Genomic DNA, 27950 nt, shown 5'->3' with positions numbered 1-27950 from the left:
GTAAATACCTTGCAATGTCAGCTACAAAAGTGCCATGCGAATGCCAGTTCTCACTTTCAGGTGACATTGTAAACAAAAAGTGGGTAGCATTATATCTGGTAAATGTGAACAAACTTGCTTGTCTTCGCAATTGGCTGAACAAGAAGTAGGATTGAGTGAACTTGTAGTCTCTAAAATTTTACATTGTTTTGTTTTTAGGTGCAGTTATATAACAAAAAAATCTACATTTGCACTTTCATGATAAAGAGATTGCACTACAGTACTTTTATGAGGTGAATTGAAAAATACTATTTCTTTTGTTTATCATTTTTGGAGTGCAAACATTTGTAATAAAAATTACACTGTACACTTTGTATTCTGTGTTGTAACTGAAATCAATATATTTGAAAATGTAGAAAAACATCCAAAATATATAATACATTTTAATTGGTATTCTATTGCTTAGCAGTGTGATTAGAATGGCAATTAATCGCGATTAATTTTTTTTAATCGTGATTAATTTTTTTGAGTTAATCGCATCAGTTAACTGTGATTAATCGACAGTCCTACTAAAATTACAATATTTTTTCTTTATAGGTTCTCAGGGTGGCCTAAATCCAATTTGTACATACCATGTAGTTTGCCTGGCAGCTGTAGATTATTGCATTAATAGCTAAAATCTTTTCCTTAGCAGTAAATCATTTAAATTATTTAAAAGCTGAGAACTTTAATGAATATACAGGGAGGAAAGATGCTGCAAAACATGGAATTAAATACATGGCTATATTTTAATCTAACTTTCCACTTTGCATGAGCCTTTCAAATCCCACTGTTTTTAGATGCTTTTTTAGTCTGTGTTTAAAATAACACTTTTGGGCAAATATGTCAGTATGGTACATGGAAAATTAATTGCTAAACTCCCAGTGGAAGCTTCTCCACTAAGTCTCAGTACATCTTGCAGAATACGTACATCAAATATCTGTACTAAATTGATAAAAAGTCAGATTTTCAAAGTGAGATGGAAACCTTGTCATCCTGTTTCACCTATTGTATAAAAATTATCCAATATTTTCTTCTGATTTATATTTCTGTGCTGTGTTGATTGCTGTCTTGTATTTTGATAAATGAAGCTACTATTATGGAAGGTAATTTAGGCTCTAAGGAGCTCAGATTCCATTGAAAGTTGTCTGACTTAAGAGAAAAAAAATCTATGACATGGTATTTTATAGTACCATTTATTTGTTTTTCTCTGCCTAGTAATAGCCTTGAACTAATGGTGGATTAGAATTCAGGGTGCCATTTTAGTAGTTTGTTTGTTTTTTAAACACAGGCTGTTCACATAACTATTCAAGGTCATTATTTACTCAATAGTTTACAGTGGGTCAGAATGATTTAAATCTCAGCACTCCAAACATAACTCTTTTGGAGAAGTTGCAGACTATTGTATGTGTTTGCTCTCTGGAAATGTTATTAAATGGATCTCTGACAACAGCACTTTTGAACAGCTTTGTATTTTGTTCTGTACTATTGGAGCTAGTACTATGTTGATACACACATTTTGATCCACTTTCAAATAATGACTTACTTTTTAACACACACATAAATACTAAAAGTATCTATTCCACATTTTAGACTAAAGCTCAACAAAATATTTACAGAAATAAACATCCAATGCATCCAAAACTGGTTAATTGTTTCAAAACTCCAGTTGTGAATATTAAAATATCAGAGATGCTATTGTGCTAAACATTTATAGGGGAAAAGAATGAGCACAGACCTTATATGTCATGTTTCAGCCTGGTGAGACCTTTAGCTCTGACCTGGAACAGTTTTGTAGTACAAATACTGAAAAATCACCTAATAGCACAGGCAGGCATATATAAAGAAGTGCAGTGCTTCATGATTGTTAATAACATCCTATTGAGAAAAACACTAACATTTCTAATTGGGATTAAAATTCAAAATATAAATCGAGAATTACACGGTGATGTTTCATATGTCACTCTATTTTATGAAAGCATGAAACTATGTGGTTGTCTAGAGTAAATTTTAAAAGAAAGATAGTTTATAAAAGTAGTTCTAGTTGAGATTCTGAAACTTAATGGGACAGGGAAATAATCTTTCTGCTAAATTCTATAAAGACTTGTTTGTTTAAAATTAGTTCAAGTACTTAAACTCAGAGTAGTTTTTTCCCCGATGACTGACATGTAACAGCTGAGTGTCAATTGAGTTTATTTACTTGAAAGAGATTGAAAATCTGTTGGATTTTAGTGGGACACTTTTTTGGAAAAAATATTAAATACCATAATGATCTTTAATTTTTTGGTAGAAGCTGTTGAAAATTAAGGTGTGTTTCTTCTTCTTCTTCTTTTTTTAATTTGGCAATGATTAAAATTGAGTTATGACTTCTCTCTTGCAAATTGGACTGAGTTTTTAATATTACTTTAAGTAAATAAGCAGTCAAACCAAGGTTTTGAACAGTGAACTGCAGATAAGTTTAGTACAAAATGCAATCATTTCATTAAAGAACTAAAGAAGAACAAGTTAGTTATCTGAAGTGACTGAATTAACCTTAATCCAAACCAAAAGTGACATAAATTCCAGGGATTTTAATAAGTGTTGTCAGTATTTAATTGTACTTTTATATAAATTGGAATTAATGCCTGGGTGCAGATGACCAAGGACTATGATTACAGCCCTTAATTTGTTCAGAGAGCACATGAGTAGGCTGGTTTCTGTGAGGGCAGATATATGCAGCATAAGCTAAAGAGGAGGGATGGTGCCTGAGATTGCCTCTTGACTGCATTGTACTGTACCACGTGTAGGGTTGCCAACTTTCTGATTGCAGAAAATCAAACACCCCTGCCCAACCCCCTTCCCCGAGGCCCTGCCCCTCCCCCACTCACTCCATTCCCCCCCACCCCCATCACTCCCTCTCCCCCACACTCGCTCACTTGCTCATTTTCACCAGGCTGTGGCAGGGGTTGGAGTGTGGGAAGGGGTGAGGGCTCTGGCTGGGAGTGCGGGCTCTAGGGTATGGCCGAGGGGTTCAGAGTGTGGGAGGGGGTGTGGGCTGTGGGAGGGAGCTTGGGTGCAGAAGGGGGCTCAGGGCTGAGGCAGAGGGTTGGGGTGTAGAAGGGGGAGTGTGGTGCGGACTCTGGGAGGGAGCTCAGGGCTGGGGCAGGCAGTTGGGTTGCGGGAGGGGGTGCAGGCTCCAGGAGGGAGTTGGGTGCGTGAGGGATCTCAGGACTGGAGAAGGGGGTTTGGGGTGTAGTGCAGGCTCCAGGCGGCGCTTTCCTGAGGCAGTTCCTGGAAGCAGCGACATGTCCTCTGACTCCTAGACACAGTGGCGGACAGGGAGGCTCCATACGCTGCCCTCGCCCGCAGGCACAGCTCCCGTTGGCCATGGTCCCAGACAATGGGAGATGCAGAGCCGGCGCTCGGGGTGGGGACAGCGGGGACAGCGCCTAGGGGCCGCAGGGACATGCCGATTGCTTCCAGGAGCCACGCAGAGCCAGGGCAGGTCGGGAGCTTGTCTTAGAGCTGCTGTGCCACCGACTGGACTTTTAACAGCCCGGTCAGCAGTGCTGACCGGAGCCACCAGGGGTCCTTTTTCGACTGGGCGTTCCAGTCGAAAACTGGACACCTGGCAACCCTATGTAGCCCTGGCTTGATGTGAATAATTAAACATGGGGAAGTTCTCATTTTTTGGACAGCAGAATTAGGCCGGTAACTAGATCAGCAGGCTGAACATGCAGTGTTTGTGCTAAGATAAGTAAATAGGTCTGTGAGTTAAAAAACAGAATGTTTGAGCTAGCTAAGATAAAAAAGGGGAACAGCCAGGGAACAATTTACTAAGAACAAAATGACAGTGGAAAAGAGAAGTCGGGAGCACAAAAATTAGGTAAAGTCAAACATGGACAAAGCATGTTGTACAGGGCTTGGTTACTGTAAAGTGCAATATACAATGAATATAATATGATTTACAATGAATATAATATGATGTGTAAACGTATATAAAGGAAGAGGGTTTTTGTGTAACATTGGATGCGTGGTATACCCTGTACCTACTTCTTACGTTTGAGCCTAATCAACTCAAATCAATCAATCAATCAATCAATCAAATTAACTACTGAATGATCAGATCTCTGGGGAAAATTCTAAGAAAAAACAGAACTCTGGTGAGCAAACCCATTTGTTCTTGAGAGCTTTAGACAGCAAGTTCACTGCCATTCATTCAGTATAGCACAATAATAGCAAGTAATTTTAAAAGACTCCTGACTTTTAGTCCTATATTTCATAATGAGCCTAAAGCAGGGGTGGGCAAACTACGGCCCGCGAGCCGGATCCGGTCCTTCAGGGCTTTGGATCCGGCCTGCGGGATTGCCCGCCGTGGGCCCCGTGCCACTCTCAGAAGCGGCCAGCACCACTTCCCTGCAGCCCCCGGGTGGGGGGGGGGGGGCAGAGGGCTCCGTGTGTTGCCCTTGCCGCCAGGCACCGCCCCCTGCAGCTCCCATTGGCTGCGAACGGGGAACCGCGGCCAATTGGAGCTTCCGGGGAGGTACCTGGAAGAGCAAGGGCAGAGCACCCGGAGCCCTCCGTCCCCTCTCCCCCAGGGGCCGCAGCGCTTCCTGGAGCGGTGCAGGGCCGGGGACAGGGCAGGCATGCAGGGAGCCTGCTTCTCTGCCACAATCCCTTGCCCTGAGCCCGTTCCTGCACACCGCACCCCCTCCCACACCCTGCACTTCCTACACACCCCAACCGCCTGCCCCGGCCCTGCATATAATTTCCCCACCCAGATGTGGCCCTCAGCCCAAAAAGTTTGCCCATCCCGGCCTAAAGTCATATACAAAAAGATGGTTACTATTGTACTAGTGAGGGATTCAAACTACTCTGTGTGGGCAACTGGGAGCTGTTGAAACCATATACTACATGATCTGAACAAGATCACTACACCCTGAGCTTAGCTTACACTGGGTTTTATTTGGTTTCTCTGAGCAGAGGCTGGAGTGTTAAAGAGAGGGGAGAATGGATAGAGACATAAAAAAGGTAGCTGTGAGAATGGTTTGGGTTTTTTCCCCCCAACTCAGTACCAATAACTAAGATGAGGACAAAGAGTGAGGGTTCTTGGTGCATGTTAGCTTCATAGTGCTTAGTAAATCCAGATCAGTCAGATGTAGTCTTCTTGAAAATACCATCCACATTTTAGATATTTTTCATGGCTGAAATGTACACTTGCTAAAGCCCATATTAGAGCCAAATGGAATTCCTAAGGCACTTAATGCATAGTTCCAAAATCTTGATTTCAGCTGAGGTCTCCCTGAAAAGCTGGGATTTGGAATTAAGCACTTTTCACTATCCCTGGTAGATCACGAGATGGTAGGTCATGAGATATCAGACCTTAAAATTGCAACATAAGGGTGTATAGAAAAACTATATTAGATCAGGGATTTCTGATATGAATTAGCTGAAAATTCTCTCTCCCTGGAAGGCCTCTACAGATAAACTCATGTCACAGTATTATGGCAACCTGCCTTTCCAGGTCGAAGGCTATGAAAAAAGAGTTCCAAGAAAAACTGTAATAATGCTTACAAAATGCTCACAAGGTGAGAGGGTCCCAGAACCCAGACTCCCTCCAAGCCCAGGTGACTTAGTTTTTTAGCTCTACAGCCTGAGTCTCACAAGCCCAAGTCAGCTGAAATGGGTCAGTCACGGGTATTTACTTGCAGTGTAGACATACTATTAGATACCACCTTGAACTCTTTGCAACTTCCAGTATCTCTCTGATGCCAAAATGTTAGCATTATGGAAGTATTACCTGCTGCTTCTGTCTACCCGCTCCATGACAGTGCTCCTAGAGAGGCAGGGATAGCAAGAGCCCTCACACTATCCCGTACTAGAAAACAATTGTTTCAGTTCATGGGGGGATTTAACTGCAAGAATTGGATTGAAACACAAGGTCCTCTGGGAGAGGTATGCCAGTTTGGAGTGCCTGGGAGGCCTTTAGGAATAGGACTGCCAGGTGCCATGATTTTTATTCTCATACATGTACACAGGCATGATTAATACACATGTTAATCCTGATATTCTGAGCACCGCCTTCTGGTAACACTTGATGCAAATTTTCTGTGTAATAATTATCAGAGTCCATGTTAGTGAAAAACAGTATTAACAGTCCAACACATCACCTTCATATTGGTGCACATAACAAAAGTCATGTGGTGGGGGTGAGGCTGAGGGATTCGGCGTGTGGGAGGGGGCTCAGGGCTGGGGCAGAGGATTGGAGTGTGGGTGGCTGAGGGCTCTGGGGTGGGGCTGGCGAATGAGGGGCTCAGGTACGGGAGGGGGCTCAGGACTGGGGCAGAGTGTTGGTGTGCGGGGGGGCACGGGCTCTGGGGTGGGGCTGGAGATGAGGGGTTTGGGGTGCAGGCTGCCCCAGGGCTGTGGTGGGGAGAGAGGACTCCCCCCAGCCCTCTCTCACCGCAGTAGCTTGGGGCTGGGGGAGCTCCGGCAAGGCTGGGCTGGATCGGGCCGAGGGAGGGGCTCCTCTCCCCGGCAGCTCCGGCGAACCTGGGCCCGGCAGGACCAAGGAAGGGCTCCTCTCCCCTCGCGGTAAGTCCAGGGCAGGTCCACGATGGGGCCGGCAGGGAGGGGTGCCTCTCCCTGCCATGGCAGGTCTGCGCTGGGGCCGGCGGGGAGAGGCATCTCTCCCCTCCACAGCACTGAGCCCTTGCCCGGGGCTTAATAGGCAGCTGCTTGGCTGCGCAGCTTACAGAGAATTTAGGTCCTAACAATTTAAAATATCCAGCTACCATTATAATTACCTTAAATTAACTCTCAAACTCTCAAGGAACTTTCTGCTCACCTGTCCTTCTGTATATGTTAGCAATGCTAAGGGTATGTTTACACTACAAACCTAAGTTGGCCTATATTAGGTCGACTTACAGCCACCACAGTAGTTACTGCACTGGTGCATGTCCACACTACCCTCCTTGGGTCGGTAGTGCACGTCCTACCAGGAGCCTGGGCTTCGGATCCCAGCTGGGAGCAGGGTCTGAAGCCCCCCAGGCTTCTCTCCCCAACTCCCAGCCAGGAGCGAGGGGGAAGCCCCACGGGCTTCTCACCCCAGCTCCCAGCCCTCTAGGGAAGTGGGAGCTTTCTTGTCAATTTCACAACTCCTGCCATGAAATTGACAAGAAAGGGATGCAGTGACATAAGCCTTAGGCTACGTCTTCACTACGGGGGGGGGGGTCGATTTAAGATACGCAAATTCAGCTACGCGAATAGCGTAGCTGAATTCGACGTATTGCAGCCGACTTACCCCGCTGTATGGACGGTGGCAAAATCGACCTCTGCGGCTTCCTGTCGACGGCGCTTACTCCCACCTTCGCTGGTGGAGTAAGAGCGTCGATTCGGGGATCGAGAGGTCGATTTCTACCTGCCGATTCAGGCGGGTAGTGTAGACCTAGCCTTATTCCTCTCATGGATGTGGAGTTCTTATGTCAGCATAGTATGGCACTTACATAAGCTGCCTTATGTTGACCTGTGTGGTGCAGGCCAGCCCTAAAATGGCCAGCTTTTAGCCAATTTAATTTAAAGGAAAACTATAAAACTTATTAAGAACCTGTTGACAGTTATATTCCATTACTGTTATGAAGAGCTGGTTTATAGGAGCATTCCTCTACCTAATGAACACTGAAAGGATTATTTTATTATTTGCCTGGCAGCTGTAACAGGAACACTCTTGAAAAGACATCTCTAACAGTTTTTTTTAAAATGTGTATATAAAGAACATTATACCTCTCACTCTTCTTTTGTTAGAATGTTAAATATATAGTTAAGGTTGAATTCACCATCATCTAGATGCAAGGGAGTAATGCCAGGGATCCTTACTGCAGTGAAAGATCCAATTCATAGAAATAAAATATTCAGAGATGTGATTGTGATGAGATGGGATTCAGATACATTATCTTCACTCCAATCCACAATACTAATGAGAGCAGCCGATGGTGGCTGGGTTGGGGTTTTCTCTCCATTTTCTTCCCAGAGTTGGGAGGCAATATTTAGGTAGGAAGGAAGGCAGACACCAAGCTAGGAGTACATGCTGCTAGGTATGGAATTTCTAATAAAGTGACCAGGGATGGAGAAATATTAGTGAGGCAAATGTTTCACAATAAAAAGTGGGAACTAATTCAGCTGTCTGAATAGCAATGGTGTTCATGTTGCTTGGGAAATTTAACATCTTCCCATCCATGGTGATGTGCAAAAATAAAATAAAATTATGATCAGACTCAATATTGTAGAAACACTAGGGTTTTTTGCATGGAATAGACATACAAGTGTGAGGTTACTTAGTTAAACTACATTGAACCTACATATTTAAATGAAAACCACCCATTATAGTTAGATGTTTGCATTATGTACTTAAATTCCATGTGCTGAAATTTCAGAATTTCCCAAATCAAGTATTGTCATCATGATTAAGTTTCTTCACATTTTCAGAAGCTACAGATCTAGCAGGTATAGCACTACTTCCTCCAAAGCAGTATTGCACATATACCTGAATAATTACTTTTTGGAGTCTCTCGCCAAAAGGCCATGTACATAACAAATATGATTATAATAATTTCCCAACTTCACAGATTGTGGTGAGTGGCAAAGAACTCCCCATCGCTCAGCTTAAGTGATAAACTGCTTACAATGATATTTAAAGTAATACAGCATACTAAATTACATTTGCATTTATGTTTCTATACAGTTATAGATTGACAGGTATTTAAAGTAGATCTAGATATAGAATAAATTGCGTCATGGAACGGGCCACCCAAATACCCGAAGAGAACCTGCTTCAATACAGAAATAAAATCCCCACTGACTACACACCCTTAGTTGTCACCTATCACCCCTCACTAGAACACATATGGGGTATCATCAAACAATTACAATCCATACTCAATGAGGACCACAGTCTGAAAGAAATCTTTCCTGAACCCACCTCTTCTGGCTATCAAGCAACCCCCCAACCTTTCCAAGCTCATCGTCAGAAGCAAACTCCCCACAGACCAGGACACACCAACTAAAAGCGGCTCTAGACTCTACCACAACAACAGATGCAAAACCACTGCCACAAAGATCCCTGATAACTATGTGGGTGAAACCAGATAATCACTATGCTCTCAAATGAACTCACACATATAAAAGACAAAAACACCATATTGCCTATAAATGAACACTTTTCACAAGTGATCACTCTATATCTGACCTATCAGCCTTCATCCTCAAAGGAAACCTGCACAATATGTTCAAAAGACAAGCCTGGAAGCTTAAATTCATAACTCTGCTAGACATCCAAAATTATGAACTGAAGAGACACACTAGATATATACAGGTTTCAGAGTAGCAGCCGTGTTAGTCTGTATCCGCAAAAAGAACAGGAGTACTTGTGGCACCTTAGAAACTAACAAATTTATTTGAGCATAATCTTTTGTGGGCTACAGCCCACTTCTTCGGATGCATAGAATGGAACATATATTGAGGAGACATATAAACACATACAGAGAGCATGAAAAGGTGGGAGTTGTCTTACCAACTCTGAGAGGCCAATTAAGTAAGAGAAAAAAACAGAAAAGCTTCAAAAACAGACTCCAGCGAGAAACTGCTGAGCTGGAATTGATATGCAAACTAGATACAATCAATTTAGGCTTGAATAGGGACTGGGAATGGCTGAGCCATTACAAACATGGAATCTATCTCCCCTTGTAAGTATTCTCACACTTCTTATCAAACTGTCTGTACTGGGCTATCTTGATTATCACTTCAAAAGTTTTTTTCTCTTACTTAATTGGCCTCTCAGAGTTGGTAAGACAACTCCCACCTTTTCATGCTCTCTGTATGTGTATATATGTCTCCTCAATATATGTTCCATTCTATGCATCCGAAGAAGTGGGCTGTAACCCACAAAAGCTTATGCTCAAATAAATTTGTTAGTCTCTAAGGTGCCACAAGTACTCCTGTTCTTTTTACTGGATATATAGCTTATCACAACAATCTATAACTGACTAACCACCCCCGCCCAAGCTATTTTTTCCCTTTCCCCCCTATGAATGGGGAGGTGTTAACAGGCCACTTCACCTTGAATGGTCCCTTGATATATGTATTAACTATTTATGCTTAACTATCTGTTCCACCCTATATTTAGCTGTGACACTGTGAGTACATTTCTCAGACCCAAAGAAGACCTCTGTGTGAGCTCAAAAGCTTGTCTCTCTCACCAACAGGAACCGGTCCAATAAAAGATATTACCTCACCCACCTTGTCTCTCTGATATCCTGGGACTAATGTGTCTACAACACCACTGCATACAATAGGTACTCAAGCAATCTTACCATTTCTTTTAGCAGTTTACTTAGGCTATGTCTACACTACAGACCTTACAGAGGCACAACTGTACCGCTGCACCTGTGCCACTGTAAGGTCTCACGTGTAACCATTCTATGCCGACAGGAGAGAGTTCTCCTGTCGGCATACTTAAACTACCCCCAACTAGCGGCAGTAGCTATGTCAGTGGGAAAGCGTTGATAGCTTTGTTAACATCTCCTGCTGACACAGCACTGTTCACACTGTTTTTTTCACAGCCCTGACCGACAGAAGTTTTACCAACAAAAGTGCCAGTGTACACATAGCCTATGTTATGTTAGCATAATGCCTGTATTTACCAGGCTTCTCACTATACTTTCTGCATAGAAATATAAGCCAGTGATGTTTAAAGGAGAAATGTAAATGGTTTCATCAACAAAAGTTATAGCGTTCAATACTTAATAGAAGTTTTCCATCTCATTTAATTTGTTACTTCAAATGCATTGCATCTAAATCATCTTTAGAAATATCTTACTGCAGAGAAGCAGCAAGCCTCCTACTATTTAATGGGCTCATCTTTCTGAAGTGAATAATGCTCTGGACAACTCCTAAGCAAACACAAAAGCATTTAAAAAAAGATCGAAAGCTAAAACTATAAAAAATTCACGAAACCCCCAAGGATCTGTGCATGGCTATTTTACACCAGAAAGTTTTGTTTTTTAGCAATGGCATGGGTGATAGATATTATTTGCACAATATGTTTTTCATAGAGAACACATAATTTACAATATTCCTTTTTCCTGGATTTAATCTAAGGATAATTAACATCTGAATTGTAATTTAATTTTAATAGCAATTAAATGTATGTACATAAATAATAACTTCTTGAGTATTTTTGTATAATACATTATCAATACTTCAAGTTTCTTTTGGCTCTTTGGTGGTAAAATAATTGTTAATTAAAATCTAGTTATGAATATTATTATTCTGATAGTGCAAGGTAATTACGCTGTAAAATACTGATACTTCAGTATGTATTAATTTAATAATTTTCAGAAACTTAGTACAGATACTAAGAAGTATTAGTATATACTTGGGGATGTTGTACTTCTACATCGCTAAAACATTCTTTGGAAAAGGGTGCTATGTATTTTCTATATAAACTGTAGTTCAAAAAAGAAACCTGCCTTGGAGCTTAAATTCATAAATGTGTTAGACACTAAAAATCAGACTTAATAAACACACTGAATTTATGGCTGATTACAGCAATCTATAACTTTCCTTTATCCTTTGACTGCAGACGTGTTAACTGCCTACTTCACGTTGAATGGTCTCTTACAACATGTTAACTCCTTATGCTAAACCATCTGTTCCATCTTGTATTTAGCTGTGACACTGAGTACCTTATCCAGAACTGAAGAGCTCTGTGTAGCTCGAAAGCTTGTCTCTTTCACCAAAGGAACTTGGGCCAATATAAGATATTACCCCACCCACCCTGTCTATCTTTCCAATGGTGTTTTAACATTTGAAACAAGAAAAAAAAGTGGACTGTGACCCCCTTCTCTAGAAATCCAAGTATAAACTCCAAAAGGAAGTTATGAATTATATGCCATAAATACCTTATTCAACATTTAAAGCTATAGAAAAGTGGCTTGTTAAATTACATAAGATTTTGCTACAATGGTTACTTTTCCATTCAAAATAAGTAACTACCATACCAACCTCAAAACATGTAATATACATACACACACACACACAGAGCTGAGCACAGAAAGATATGAACACATTGTATATGGTGTAATTATCTACTTGGGGCGAGGGGGGGAGGGAAGAGAAGGGGGAAGGTCAACACCAAGGATAAGTTTTAGTTTTAAAAGCTCATTAACAAGGCACACCAATAGCAAACTCCAAATCTATTATTTCCCTAACAGTGCAATGTCTATTATAAGATGTCGATGCTGGAGACGGCTGTCATATACATAAGCTAAAATATACTTTTCATTCCCGATTCTAAAGAGTCCTTCTAAAACATTCAATAACTCTTTTGGATTATATCTTAACCTTCACTTCTGTATCCCAGTGGTTTTCAACCTTTTTTCATTTGCGGACCCCTAAAAAATTTCAAATGGAAGTCCGTTGGCCCAGGGGTCCGTTGGCCACAGATTGAAAACCACTGCTGTATGCTAATTTAAGGACTTCCCAATGTTGTATTCCAGTTGACTAATAAAACCTAATCTCTTTCTCTTGGCAAGCCATATGAAAAAGAATTTGACTAATGTCATCAGGGCCATAGCTTCTCCCTAAGACAATTTTATTTCATACTAACTGGGACTGAAAGAAATAAGGAAAAGGGAGCATGGTGTAATCCTTTGCCCCTTAATCTGATTTACAAATATGTTTTTTGGGATCATGAAGTGACACCTCCTTCTCTCACTCTCTCTTTAACACCAATATCTCTATCACTAGCCACTGCCACTTTTCCTTACATATTTCTCCTTTCCATTTTGTGAAATGTCATGTCTCTCAGACAGATGTTTGAATGACAATACCACAGCCAACGACATCTCATAAATTGGGATAATAGTAAGAGAATATGGTAAAATTATGAACTGGGTATATAAAATAAAATAATTTCTTTAATGAAATGGCCAATATAGCATTTTCCAGGATCATTTTAAAATAGTTTTTGAACAGAATTAGAAGAAATTTTTTTTCAAAATGATTCAGAAAATGTATTTCTACACTAAGGAAAATGGCACTGGCAGAATTGGCATTTATAAAATACAATTCATGTAACAAGGCACACAATTTATAGGACATCGCCACAAAGTATTTGACCCTGACCTGAAAATGCCCTATATTGAGATAAAAATTGCATACAGCAATATTCAGCCAATAAAGTAGCTCTCTAAAGTATCATGATTTTTTACCATAAATCTTATTACAAATCACATTCTTTCTACTTATTAAAATGATCAGAAAGAAATTATAAAAGCAATGTAAAATAAAGGTTATTGCAATTTGAAAGCTGACTATGTTTGATGTGAACCTCAAGACTAATAGTATATTTAATCCCATACAAAGAACCAAAGGAATAAATCTGCAATCACGTCAAACTCTTTTATAAAAAATAGACTTAACATATAAGTAAAAATGGTCTATTTCAGTGAGTTCAATATTAAACTTGTATAGTTAACTGTTCAGTTTTTCTTACTATTTCAGTAACCACTGCCACATTTTGATCATAATATAGGTAACCTCAGTATACACTTAGGGTATGTCTACACCCAGCCGCTAGTTCGGCGGCTGGGAATCAAAGTTCTGGGTTCGACTTATCGCGTCTTGTCTGGACGCGATAAGTCGAACCAGGAAGTGATCGCCGTCGACTGCGGTACTCCAGCTAGACGAGAGGAGTACCGCGGCGTCGACGGGGGAGCCTGCCTGCCGCGTGTGGACCGAGGTAAGTTCGAACTAAGGTACTTCGAACTTCAGCTACGTTATTCACGTAGCTGAAGTTGCGTACCTTAGTTCGAATTGGGGGGTAAGTGTAGACCAAGCCTTAAAGAAAAAACAGGGGTATTACTGTCTTGTGTATATTCAAATCTTCCTGTTGTGTTCAAATGTACATTAAAACGAATTACTAAAAATGGTTTTATGCAATTCATGTGACTTTAGTTTCTCAGCATAAATATTATTTAATTACAGATTAACATCTGACCATTGAGACACATGGGGATTATTACAGTTATTCACTACATACACATTGAAAGTAACATATAGAATTAGACTATTAATTGTAACTATCATAAATCAAAGAGATTAGATTATAATCACTTTTTAATGGCTCAAGTGCAATTATACAGTAATCTACCTAAAACATGTAAATATTATACAGTGATACTCTCATTTAGAAGATATGGCCCTTTCCTAAATTTGGATCTGCATGTATACCCGTTTGCTTGTCAGAGCCCCACTGACTTCGGTGGATCTCTGCATAGATATAAGAATCTGTCCCTGCAGATCTGATTGCAGTCAAGATCTGGGCCTATATATAAGTAATATATTATTGCCACAAATTAACAATGTCACTTATGTTACAGGCACAGCCACTAGCCCGTACTTACAAGGCAATTATAAATAGGCTGGCAGAATTCAAATTTTATTTTTTTATAATAATATTAGATATTATTGATATAGATATAGATAATATTGATGTTCATTTTTAAGGTTTTTTCCGATTTTTATTTATTTTAAATTTTCACAGTTGTGTGAAATTATGTGGCGGTAAACATCAGATGTAAAAATATTAGGGCTGTTAAGCGATTAAAAATTAATCGTGATTAATAGCGAGATAAAAATTAATCACGATTAATCAAAGATTTGATTGCACTATTAAACTATAATAGAATTGGCATTCTATTAATGTTTAATAGTGCGATTAAAACTGCAATTGTGATTAATTTTTTAATTGAGTTAATTTGTTTTGAGTTAATCACTTGAGCCAACTGTGATTGACAGCCCTAAAATAGTCGTATTCAATCACACTGCATCACAAGTTGCACAGGTGAAAAAGAGCAGCAGCAGCTGACATGCAGAATCTTTTCTGCTGCATGAATCCAGGAGTGGAGGAGAGGAGAGAGAGAGAGAGAGAAAGAAAAAGAAACCGACACAATTCAGTAGTGGCTTGCTGCCTATAACTCGAAAGCCAAATGAATGAGCCAAACAGCTAAGTAATTCCACAGCTGGCATTAGCTACTTTACAAGTGAACAGCTGCAGCGGGGCATGATGTCTCCTTAGGGACCAGAGGTGAACAGGATCATTATTAAGTCTAAACTGTCCAAGCCACAGTAGAGCTTTACTAAATGTAGCACTGTGCACCCAATAAATAGCTCCCCAGTGTTGAGGAAAAAACTGTATCAGTTAATTACACTGCTCTACAGCCAAAATGCTTCTGAAATAAATGTCGTCAGACTTTACTAATTCTGGGTCACTGAGAACGAAAATGATGCTTAAAATTGTTGATTGGCTCTAGTTTTCAAGATATGCTATTGGGTCAGTATATACGACCCTTGACTTGGGAATGGCGGAGGATAAGTGAGTTATAAAGGGAAGGGATCTCAATTTAAATCAGAAATGACTAAAATACATCTTTGACTGGATCTAGGAATAAATCTATGACTGGGTTTGGACAGTACTTGCTTTTTAGGCAAAACAATGAATACCAATCTGAAGCTGGTATTGCGTCATACATGATATGAATTGCATCATGTTATTCCTAGAAGTCATGGATGATGCAATCATAACGAAGCTTACATCACTCTGCTGAACAAATTGCCCTATATCAGCTCTAGAAATCATACAGTGTCGTGCTCTCTTATTTGTCAGTGTTTGATTTTGCAAAGGGACACATTTCTGTTTAGCCAAAGTGAGCAGAGATGCCTCGTACTTGTGTGAACAGTGCAGATAACTTCTGCTATGTTTGTGGTGAAGTGACTTTTGCATCACAAAAGCACAGTATAACCACTATGGTTAAGAAAACCTATCACCTTTATTTTGGCTGCAAAATTGGAGATCAGGACAAGAGGTGGGCCCCACACATATTCTGCAACACTTGTGCAACAAATCTTCGCCAGTGGTTCAACAGGAAAAGGAAATCTATGCCTTTTGCAGTGCCAATGATTTGGAGAGAGCCAACAGATCATACCAGCAATTGTTACTTCTGCATGGTGCCTCCAGTTGGGAAAGGTGTGTCAAAGAAGAAAAAGTGGACTGTGCATTATCCAAACATTCCATCAGCTATACGCCCAGTACCCCACGGAGAAGGACTGCCGGTTCCTGATGCACCAGAATCATTCTCACTTGAGTCAGACGAGGAAGAGGATGAAACTTCTGGTCCTGAACCATCAATGTCACAGGCCCCCCTTTTCTCCCATCCTCCTCCTCTGAACCACACCTCATAACACAAGGTGAACTGAATGACTGAATGACCTTGTCAGGGATTTGGAACTACCCAAGAGTAAGGCAGAGCTGTTGGGCTCCAGACTACAGCAGTGGAATCTCCTGGCAGGTGATGTTAGGGTTTCCATATTCCGTGACCGTCAAAAGGATCTTGTCCCATTCTTCTTCATGGAAGGTGATCTTGTAGCTTGCAACAACATCGATGGTGTGATGGCAGCCCTCAACATCGTTCACGATCCAGATGAGTGGAAACTGTTCATTGATTCATCGAAGACGATTCTTAAAGCTGTTTTACTGCATAATGGCAATGTTTTGCCATCAATTCCAGTTGGTCATGCAGTCCATATGAAGGAAATCTATGACAACATGAAACAACTTTTGAGGTGCATAAACTATGACCAACATCAGTGGCAGCTTTGTGGCGATTTGAAGGTTGTTGCTCTCTTGCTTGGTCTGCAGACTGGATACACAAAGTACTGCTGTTTTCTCTGCGAATGAGATAGTCGTGCAAGAGATTCCCACTACATCAAGAAAGATTGGCCACTCCGACAGTCATTGGAGCCTGGGAGGAAAAGTGTTCAGCATCCACCACTTGTTGAATCAAGGAAGATTTTGTTACCACCCTTACACATCAAGCTGGGTCTGATGAAGAACTTTGTCAAGGCCATTGACAAAACACAAGCAGCTTTCAAGTACCTCCGTGGAAAATTTCCAAGGTTAAGTGAAGCTAAGATAAAGGAAGGTGTCTTTGTTAGTCCTCAGATTCGTGAACTTCTTCGAGATGATGCATTTGACCATGCACTGCGTGGCAAGGAAAAGACGGCATGGAAAGCCTTCCAGTTAGTGGCAATACATTTTCTCGGAAACAACAAGGCAGACAACTACAGGTTGTTGGTGGAAAACCTCCTCAAGGCATACAAAAGCCTTGGTTGCAACGTGTCACTAAAGATACATTTTTTGAACTCTCATCTAGATTTTTTTCCACCGAACTGCGGAGATGCTCCATTTAATGAATACAAGAGACAAGCCAAGAAGCGCCGAGTAGACACTGAATAGGACTAAACTATGTACAGAATCGTTTTTTGCCTTTTGTTTCATAATAAATGTTATTTATATAACCCTTTTGCTGATTTTTAAAGTGTTACATAAACAGGACAGGTGAAATATTATCATGTAAAGCAACCATAAACACATGAAAAGACCTAGGTTTACAATTTATGATTAAAACTCTACTATCTACACAATATACATAGACATAAAATGTAAAAACTTAAATATCTTAGAAACAGTAGCCAATCAGTTGTTTTAATTGTCATATTTGAATTCAGCACATCAAAATACATAATAAATAGCACATTTTATCTCTGAAGCAGACGACTTCTCAAAAATTGTAGACCAGTGTTATTAAAAACATATTCTAGGAAATCTTTCTTTCCATCTAACCAGGGAGATTGCAATGATTCAGACTCCAAAAGTAGTAATGAAGAATCTTATTCTTTCCAGAGCAGAACGTAGGCAATTTAAAAAAGCAGCTTACACATTTAGTAAAAAAACTATTTTTAAATTGTTTTTCTCAAATACTCAATCTCCCCCAGATTCCTCTAAAACAGGGGTGGGCAAACTTTTTGGGCTGAGGGCCACATCTGGGTGGGGAAATTGTATTCAGGGCCGGGGCAGGCGGTTGGGGTGTGGGAGGGGGTGTGGTGTGCAGGAAGGGGCTCAGGGCAAGGGATTGGGGAAGAGGAGGGGCGTGGGGTGTATGAGGGGGCTCAGGGCGGGGGTTGGGGTACAGAAGGAGTGCAGGATGCAGCAGGGAGCTCAGGGCACAGGGTTGAGATGCAGGAGGGGTGCGGGACGTACGAGGGGGCTCAGGGCAGGGGGTTGGGGTGCAGGAGGGGTGCAAGATGCAGGCAGGGGGCTTAGGGCAGGGAGTTGGGGGGTGGGGTACAGGAGGGGTTCGGGATCCGGCCCGGCACCGCTTACCTCAAGCGGCTCCGGGGTGGCAGCAGCGCACACCGGGGCCAGGGCAGGCTCCCTGCATGCCCCCTGCATGCCTGCCCTGTCCCCGGACCCGCGCCGCTCCCGGAAGCGCTGCAGCCCCAGGGGGAGGAGGGGCGGAGGGCTCTGCGTGCACTGCCCTTGCCGCGCCTCCGGGTACCTCCCCTGAAGCTCCCATTCGCTGCGGTTCCCCGTTCGCGGCCAATGGGAGCTGCAGGGGGCGGTGCCTGGAAGCAAGGGCAACGCATGGAGCCCTCTGCACCCCCACCTGGGGACTGCAGGGACGTAGTGCCAGTGGCGCCGCGGGCTGGACCCAAAGCCCCGAGGGGCCGGATCCGGCCCGCGGGCTGTAGTTTGCCCACCCCTGCTCTAAAAAATACCCCTGTGCTATTTTTTTCTTTTATTTCTTATCACAGATGTTCTGTCTATTCAATTCTGGCAACTCTGAACACCAGAACTGGCAGCATTTTTTGTAAATATAATTTTCCTACTATGTTGTAATGGCATTGCTATTGGACTTGGGAGCTTTGGATGGTACACAAAAATAGGTTTCCTCTCGTTCCTTTATCTATCACAGCATCTTATCCTTCGAAAGGCAGGGGCTGCTTACAGCTACAATTTCCTCCCTTCCCCAAGCAGTGTGCAACTAGAAAAATAACTGATTTTGCTGGGTTTTTATAACAGAAAACAAAGAAATAAAGTAAAAATAGCAAAGAAACCCACAGTTTAGGCTAATCTGCTTTTTGTTCACAAGTTCCAACTGCCTCATTTTAAATAAATACCTCAACAAATATCTACCTACCTCTGTAATGACTTGTCACCGTCTGGGCCGAGTCCTTGCAGGGCGGGGTCCCCCTCTTTCGTGCAGGCGAGCCGTGCTCGCCTTATTGCCGAAGAAGGGGGACCTCCGCGATTTACGGAATTGGCGTCCCATCTCGCTCCTCAGCACGGACTATAAAATCGTAGCGAAGGCCATCTCGCTGCGGCTAGGGTCCGTGCTGGCGGACGTGATCCACCCAGACCAGACCTACACCGTCCCGGGCCGCACCATCTTCGACAACTTGTATCTGGTCCGGGACCTCTTGGAACTCGGGTGTAGGGATGGTCTGTCGTTCGCCCTCCTGTCCCTGGATCAGGAGAAGGCGTTCGACAGGGTGGACCACGGGTATCTCCTGGGCACTCTGCGAGCGTTTGGCTTCGGGCCCCAGTTTGTGGGTTTTCTCCAGGTGCTGTACGCCTCCGCAGAGTGTTTGGTCAGGCTCAACTGGACCCTGACCGAACCGGTCAGCTTCGGGCGAGGAGTACGTCAAGGGTGCCCCCTCTCGGGCCAGCTGTATGCTCTGGCGATCGAGCCCTTCCTCTGTCTCCTCCGTAGGAGGTTGGCAGGGTTGGTGCTGCGGGAGCCGGAGCTGCGGCTGGTCCTGTCGGCGTACGCCGACGACGTGCTCCTCGTGGTCCAGGACCCGGGCGACTTGGTGCGGGTGGAGGCTTGCCAGACCATCTATTCAGCGGCCTCCTCCACCCGGGTCAATTGGGTCAAGAGCTCTGGCCTGGTGGTAGGGGACGGGTGGCAGGGGAGCTCCCTCCCACCCACGCTTCAGGCCATCCGGTGGAGCGCGGGTCCGCTGCTCTAGCTCGGCGTTTACCTTTCTGCCACGCATCCGTCTCCGCCGGAGAACTGGCTAGGTTTAGAGGGCAGGGTGTCGGAGCGGCTCCGGAAATGGACAGGACTGCTCCGGTGTCTCTCCCTTCGAGGGAGAGCACTGGTGCTCAATCAACTAGTCCTGTCCATGCTCTGGTACCGGCTCAACACCCTGGTCCCTGCCCCGGGCTTCCTGACCACCCTCCGGACGTTGATTCTGGAGTTCTTTTGGTCAGGACTGCACTGGGTCTCTGCAGGGGTTCTCCATCTACCCCTGGAGGAGGGAGGGCAGGGCCTGAAGTGTCTGCACGCTCAGGTCCACGTCTTCCGCCTCCAGGCCCTGCAGAGGCTCCTTTATGGTGCAGGTAGTCCGGCATGGAGCGTATTGGCACACGCCTTCCTGCGCCGCTTCCGAGGGCTCAGATATGACCGGCAGCTCCTTTGTCTCCATCCGAGAGGTCTTCCGCGAGGCCTCTCCGAGCTGCCGGTCTTCTACCAGGACCTCCTCCGGACCTGGAAACTGTTTTCAGTGACCAGGTCCGTGGCGGCCACCGTGGGGGCAGATCTCCTCGCGGAGCCCCTGCTACACAACCCCCAGCTTCGTGTGCAGGTGGCGGAGTCCCCCATGGTGCGCCAGAGGTTGGTCCTAGCAGAAGTCACCAAAGTCGGAGACCTCCTGGACTACGACCGGGGAGACTGGCTGGATCCCCTGACACTCGCTCAGCGCATGGGGCTCTCCAGACCTCGTACTCCCCGGCGCGTACTTCAGGAGGTGAGGGCCGCTTTGCCGCCCGCTGCTCGGGACTATCTCGACCGGGTCCTGCGAGAGGGCACACCCCGCCCACCCTCCACTCCGAGCCCTCCAGACTTTTTCATCGGGCCCCTGCCCCGTGGACCCAACCAGCCCCCTCCCCGTCCATTCGCCATGAGCCGGCTGCACCATCTGCAGCCGGTTCTGTTCCGGACTGCGCCAAGGAAACATCTATACACGCTCGTGCTCCATGTTCTTCATGTCCTCACCCTCGTGTCCCGCCCCGATACGAAGTGGCGGGACCTTCTGCCACCTTTGGAGGGTGAGGAGCCCCGGTGGGACAGCCTTTATTCTGCTCTGATCCCGAAGTCCCCGGGGACATCAGTTGGCGGCTCCTTCACGGAGCCGTGAGCACGGGCGTGTACTTGGCGCGGTTTACCCCTATCCCAGACACCTGCCCCTTTTGCGGCGTGAGGGAGACCCTGGCGCATGTTTACCTGGAGTGCGCCAGGCTGCAGCCCCTATTCCGGCTCCTCACGGATATTTTGTTAAGATTTTGGTTGCACTTTTCTCCTCACCTTTTTATTTATGCACTCCCTATCCGTCGCCCCACAAAGTCGCGGGACCTCCTGGTCAACCTCCTTCTGGCCCTAGCGAAACTGGCCATCTATAAAACCAGAGTGAGGAGGTTGGCCGATGGAGTTTCCTGTGACTGTGGGGCGTATTTCAGGTCCTCCGTTCTTTCACGTATCTGGGCAGAGTTCCTCTGGGCAGCGTCCACTGGCTCCCTTGACGCCTTCGAGGAGCAGTGGGCGCTGTCTGGGGTTCTCTGCTCGGTGTCCCTGTCTGGTTCGTTTCATTTGACCCTTTGACCTCACTCCTGTCCCTGTTTTTTTATTAGTTGTCCCCCGTAATTTTTTGGTCTCCAGGTCCTGTGGGCCCCCCTTTAGGCTGGGGGGGATCCTTTAGCAGGCTTCGCCCGCCCACTCCCTGGATCCCAATAGGTCTGTAATGACTTGTACCATGCCACAGTCATACTTTTATGTTTAAAGTAATTAAAGGGTAGTGCATAACAAGAAAGAAAAATGAGAATGAACTTTTCGTCCATTGGGTAACTGTGACGGAATGCATTCCAGTATTCACATCTAACACACTATTGTAAATCTTTGTACAAAGTTTGCCTTGTGAAGTATCATTTGAAAACTCATAACTTACTGATCAGTAATATCATGGTAAAATGTGTGCATCAGTATTGTGTGTAAAGTTATAAACTTCTCCCTGTATAATGTATAAAAACTTCCTAAGTGTAAGAACAGTAGGACAGTGAAACAGACTGCTGAGGGAGGTTGCGGAAATTCCTTCAGTGGAGATTTTCAAAAGGAGGCTGGATTGCCATCTGTCTTAGGCACAACAAACCCTGTGTCTTGGCAGGGGGTTAGACTAGGTGACCATTGTGGTCCCTTCTAACCCTGTGATTCTAATTACCCATGTAATTCTATGATTCTAATGTTAAAAATACATGTTCAGACTCAGGTAGCATCAAACTGGTCAAACAGACCTGTTTTGAACAAAGGAGTGTATGCTTCTCATAATTTTCCATAAACAGAGTCATCAAGCAGGAAGGGAGAAAACAAAGGAAGTTCACACGGGTGAAAAACCCTGCAGGGAACATCCTTCCACACAAACACTTTGTCTCCTGGTTCTCAGATAGAAATAGAGAGGGACTGAAACTATAAAAAGGGGGGCAAACATCCCAAGGGAACCCTCTCTTTCTCTCCCTGTCCATCTCACTCTTTGCACCTGGGAAGACAAAAGAAACATCTACTGGACTCTGGGAGAAGGGTCCTGACCTGAGAGTTTGGTCGGTAATATTGGGAGCATGTGGGTAAGAGCTTTACCTTGAATTAAGTTTAGCCTGTCGAGTTTAGCATTAGAAAGCCGTTTATCTTTATTTTTCTTTTAACTATTTCTGACTGTATTGCCTATGCTTATTCTCATTTAAAATCTCTATCATTGTAGTAAATAAACTTGTTTGATTGTTTTATCCAATCCAGTGTGTTTAAATTGAAGTGTCTGGGTAACTCCATTTAAGGTGACAAGTTGTTTATATTATTCCCTTGAAGGAATAATGGACTTAATATATTTGAACTGTCCAGGAAAGGGATGGACAATACAAGACATACATCTCTGGGGGGGAGTCTGGGATTGGGAGTGTGTTGGGGTCACCCTGCAGTATAACCAAGGCTGATGAGAGCCAGGGTGTCACTTGCAGGCTTCAGTTACACGCACACACACCTGGGAGGAACCTGCGTGCTGGAAAGTGGTTTGTGAGCAGTCCAGGTTGAGCGCTATAAGAGTAAGGCATTGCTATGCCCCCCAGGTTACCGGGCAGGGGGGGACACAGACTCCCACTGGTCTGGATTGCACCCTGCTATGTCACAGTAACTTTCTTTCTTATTAAGCCAGATGAGGAGGAGGCGGCTAGTAAAATGCAAAACACAGGCTATGGACCTGCCATTCAGAAAGACAAGAGAAAATGTCTTAACAGTTACAGTAGTTATTAATTATAATATTTCTACTGAATCACACTATAGAAAATATGTATATATTCAGCTGCAGTAATCTTCTAAAAATGATTTACTTGAGTCTGCTGTTTTCTCTTCTCCAAGATCTTAACTACTGAATGGCAAGATTTCTGGCAATGGAAAAGATCTTCTCTGCTGTGTGGAAACCTATTCACTAAAGGCAACAAACCTGATGCTGTCAGAAGCAGTCCTCAGATATAAAGAGGGAAGATACAAAGATTTCTGGGGCTTTACTGAATAACTATAAAATAAGAAAAACTGTAGCTAGTTCAAATGCTGAAATTAATTATACTCAGTGGGACAGAGAAGAGAATAAAGTTCAAAGTAATGTCTTCATGAAGAGATCATAAACACTGTTAGAGAGATGCAAAAATAATGCTATACAGAAATGCTAATTGTTATATGACATTTCTTGACATCAGTAATCATAATGCCAAAGCTAAAAGAGCGGGAAATGTGCTTAACTCTTTAAAAGCAATTTGGTACTAAGTGAGTACCTGCTTATCATCAATCGGAATGCAATGTTAGTACTCCTGCTCAATGATGCTCAGCTCAAAAAAATCAGACCACTGGGTAGGGCATTCAAGAGTCTTTATATGGTCAGGAATACTGCAGACCTCATCTCACAGATAATCACATCTTTTCTGAGTCTGTCTCATTTAGTCTTTAGCTTCCAGAGACAGAAAATTGCTAAGTGGCTTCAGAAAAGAAAAACATGTCAAGAATCTGTTAAGGTAGATCGCATTCTGCCTTTTGATAGATGAACTGTCTAGATTTTTTTTTTAAAGAGATTCTGTGGAAGAGCTTAATGCTCTACAGAATAGTACTTGTCAGGCACTAAAGCTGTACATGTAAACAAATCTGCTCTTTGATTGCTGACTGTCCAGCTTAAATCACTCTATGCAGAGAATATGTACATATTCACATTCTCAAATATTTAACTGCTCTTCCTAGAGGAACACAAAATATAATATCTTTCACTGGGTCTTCTCTGCCAAAAAAAAAGTCTCTCCTGCTAACAGTATTTACTGTGAGAAACATCTGCTGTTGTACAGTTCTTCCCACTGTTCTATATGTGCCGCCCCTAAAAAACTTCCTGAAGGTTCAATTACTAAAGACCCATTTCATTAAATAGCTGTAATGAGTCAGCGTGCACTCTCCTTGAAACCAAGCAGTAAAAAGGTGAAGTGTAACACTGGGTTTTAGAGATATTGGATAGAAAGAGGTATATAAAACCTGCAGATATTATAGGATAACTAACTGTTCACAGGAAATAAATGTTTGAATACAATACTGGAAAGATCACAGATCAAGAGCCCAGGATAAAGTTTTCATAAGTGCTTAAATGACTTAGGTACCTAAGCCTTATCTTCAGAAATGACTCATGCACTTAGATGCTTAAATCCCATTGACTTTCAGTGAGACAGACTCCTAAGTACCTATGTTACTTTTGACAATGGACTTGAGCTCATCTGGAACTCTTTTCCTAAGAGTATATACATGCTCCGAATAGAAAATAAGAGTGACAACGCTAAATTCCTTATGGAGGAAAGCATCTTAAGACACCTGAACCTAGGAAAGAGTGGGGGAAGGAGTAATACAAGACAAGAATTCCACTTTTATAAATAGGTTTAAACAAAGCAAAACATCACCATAATAGTAATACCTGTGCTGTTCCACTAAAATTAGAAGAATCCACAACAAGACACAGCAATTGTGAACACCACTTGAACTAAATTTACATAGATGGCAAACATATCTCATTTTAATTCAGAAATTTCCATGTGGTATGGCATCTTTTTGTTTTAGTTCAGGTGAACTTATGCTTTCTCTCTACTCTTCAGAGAAAGCTTGGACCCTTTTAATTGAAAATCTCAAACAAGTTATAAACTAAAGGGGAAAAAAGACCAGAGTGGGTAGAACCTAACTGCAGAATTTAAACAAATATTTGAACATATGCAAATATGGCTTAGTTGCTAATACTTTTCTGCCTGAGGCTAGTACCTTGACTCTATTGCTAACACATTTTCGTGCCTGAGCTAGACAGAAGTAGACAGACATCTCACATGAGGGTTTGATTTCAGAACCAATATAGACAGTTAAGTATAAAGGCTTCTACAGTGCCAGAAATAATGTTTTTGCAATAAGCCACTACACAGAAGTCATTTCTATTCCCCACTGGTGTCTGTAAAGGTAAAAGTAAAGAACCTCTGGTACAATTTATAAAGGTAGCAAATAGCCCAGGTTTTCTGGCTACTAATCCTTCCAATAGTTAAATTTGCATATTTGTGTACATGTGTGAGAAAGAGTTGCTGTTGAACACTGAATGGTTGTCTCGTTTGCTTACAGTCACTGTACCACCATTTTACTATGTTACTAGGGTCCTACCCTGAAAATACACACACGAGTAACTCTGCTCACCTAAATAGTTCCAGTGAGCTTCTCACACAAGTAAAGGTATTATCCCCTGTGCCTAAGTGTTCAAAGACTGGTCCCTTAGTTTGTGATTCACCTTCAGACACAGAGAATATTTTAGAAGTTTGTCAGTTATTTCACTTATGGAAACCCCTTGCAAATATGATTTCTTAAAGTCACATTACATACCTGGTAAACATGGAATGCATTAGCAGCTTTTCCTCGTAGAAAGACTGAGGGAATCCAAACATTAATAAGGGCACGATTTGATCTGAGCAAAAGAAGAGACAAGTTTAAAATAGGGAATCATCTTACATATAAAAATAAAGCTACATAGAAGTGTCTACCTCCAATGCTTGCAAAATGTCCACAGTGAGCAACTGAACCAAAATTTTCTGAACACTTAAAACATCACCATTTTGCCTGAATATTGTGTACTTATTATACCTAAAAGTAACAGTAAGTTAGGAACCATTAGGATAGATAATAAGACAGTAAATATCTTAATGTCACTACATAAATCCATGGTATGCCCCCATGTCGAATACTGTGTACAGTTCTGGTCATCCCATCTCAAAAAAGATATATTAGAATTAGAAAAGGTACACAGAAGGGCAACAAAAATGATTGGGGTATGGAACAGCTTCCATATGATGAAAGATTAAAAAGACTGGGACCATTCAGCTACAAAAAAACAACTGAGAGGGGATATGACAGAAGTCTGTAAAATCGTGAATGATGTGAAGAACATGAATAAGGAAGTGTTATTTACCCCTTCACATAACACCCAATGAAATTAATAGGCAGCAGGTTTAAAACAAACAAAAGGAAGTATTTCTTCACACAATGCACAGTCAACCTGTGTAATTCATTGCCAGGGGATGTTGTAAAGGCTAAAAGTATAACTGGGTTAAAAAAAGGACTAGATAAGTTCATGGAGGATAGGCCCATCAATGGCTATTAGCCAAGATGGTTAGGCACGCAACCCCTAAGCCTCTGACTGCCACATGCTGGGACTGGACAACAGAGGATGGACCATTTGATAATTTCCCTGTTTTGTTCACTTCCTCTGAAACATCTGGCATTGGCCACTGTTGGAAGACAGGATACTGGACTAGATGGACCATTGGTCTGACCCACTATGGCCCTTCTTACTTTCTTATATTTAAGTTTGATTAGTTGGAGATCTTTTATCACATCAGTATTATTTTGAAAATAATAAGTGGAGATAAAAAGTATTTTTAAATGGTTTTGCATTTTCAGAAAACAGTAAAATTTCAATCATGAAGCATTAGGAGCAATTAAATAACACTATCATTTTAATTCCAAATTCTTTAAGATACATAAAATCAATTTTCCTTCACTTGCCTTCTCTCAAAAAGGATCAGCTAGATATATGGATTTTAGGCTAACAAAGGTTAAACTCCAGAAAAATCACACATTAAAATAATTCAGGCCGAAATATGGGATTTTTAGTGCAACTGTATTTGTTCAGTACTTTTTTACAATTTTCTTTTTTAAAAAAACTGTGGTACACTAATGTTCATCTTCTGCAGCGGGGAATGAATAATTACAGAAGAGCACTGCAAAACAAAAGCAAAAGAAAGAAATCACTTTTTAGTTATGCCATTAACCCTGCCTGGCATTTCCACGGGGATTTAGTTGGTCACAACTGCTGCTGAACCATTAGCGGACTAAAAGATCCAACTGAAAACCAAAACAAGCTCCCAAAGGATGTTCAGATGCAGCATAAAACTGAATTCCTTCTGTCCCAAGAGTAAAATAAATAAATAAACAGGACAAAGATTCTGAAAGTTAGCTGCATTATTTCCAATAACAGAATACCCTATCTGATGATTCATTTATTGGAAATTATGTAGGGAAAGCAATGTATTAGATTTGATCATTTGTTCCCCACTCCCACACAGATAGTATAAAGATACAAAATTTCACATCAGCATTTACTGCAAACTTACATTTCAAAATCTGACAAACTCTGGTCTTCAGATGTCTGACTCAAATCCCCAGGGACCTGACATCATCAAAAAAAATCATGATTATTAACTTTACCAAAACCATTACTAATTCCAAGTCATATAAAAACATGCATTTCTGAGAAAAATAATTAATTAGAATTTAATATATAAATGGTGCCCCTCATCCCTATATTCTGGTGCAGAGGCCATTACCCAGTGTAACTGGTGTGGTTCTGCTGCAGAAGGAAGGAAGCAGGATGCTGGGACCTCAACACAGTGTAGGGTGACC

General features: G+C 42.5%; 1 protein-coding gene across 1 annotated transcript in view; it reads right to left on the bottom strand.

Annotated features, from left to right (window-relative positions):
• Positions 1-27950, bottom strand: part of SNX29 (sorting nexin 29) — a 509283-nt gene that overhangs the window by 208358 nt on the left and 272975 nt on the right. The window contains exons 17-18 of the mRNA XM_065411740.1: positions 27662-27717; positions 25875-25956 (exon numbers count right to left, since the gene is read on the bottom strand). Of these exons, the coding sequence (XP_065267812.1) occupies positions 25875-25956; positions 27662-27717 (138 nt within the window). The remainder of the gene's footprint in view (positions 1-25874; positions 25957-27661; positions 27718-27950) is intronic.

This window comes from Emys orbicularis, chromosome 10, assembly GCF_028017835.1.
Source record: "Emys orbicularis isolate rEmyOrb1 chromosome 10, rEmyOrb1.hap1, whole genome shotgun sequence".
Taxonomy (NCBI): Eukaryota; Metazoa; Chordata; order Testudines; family Emydidae; genus Emys; species Emys orbicularis.
This window is presented reverse-complemented; position numbering and strand designations above follow the sequence as displayed.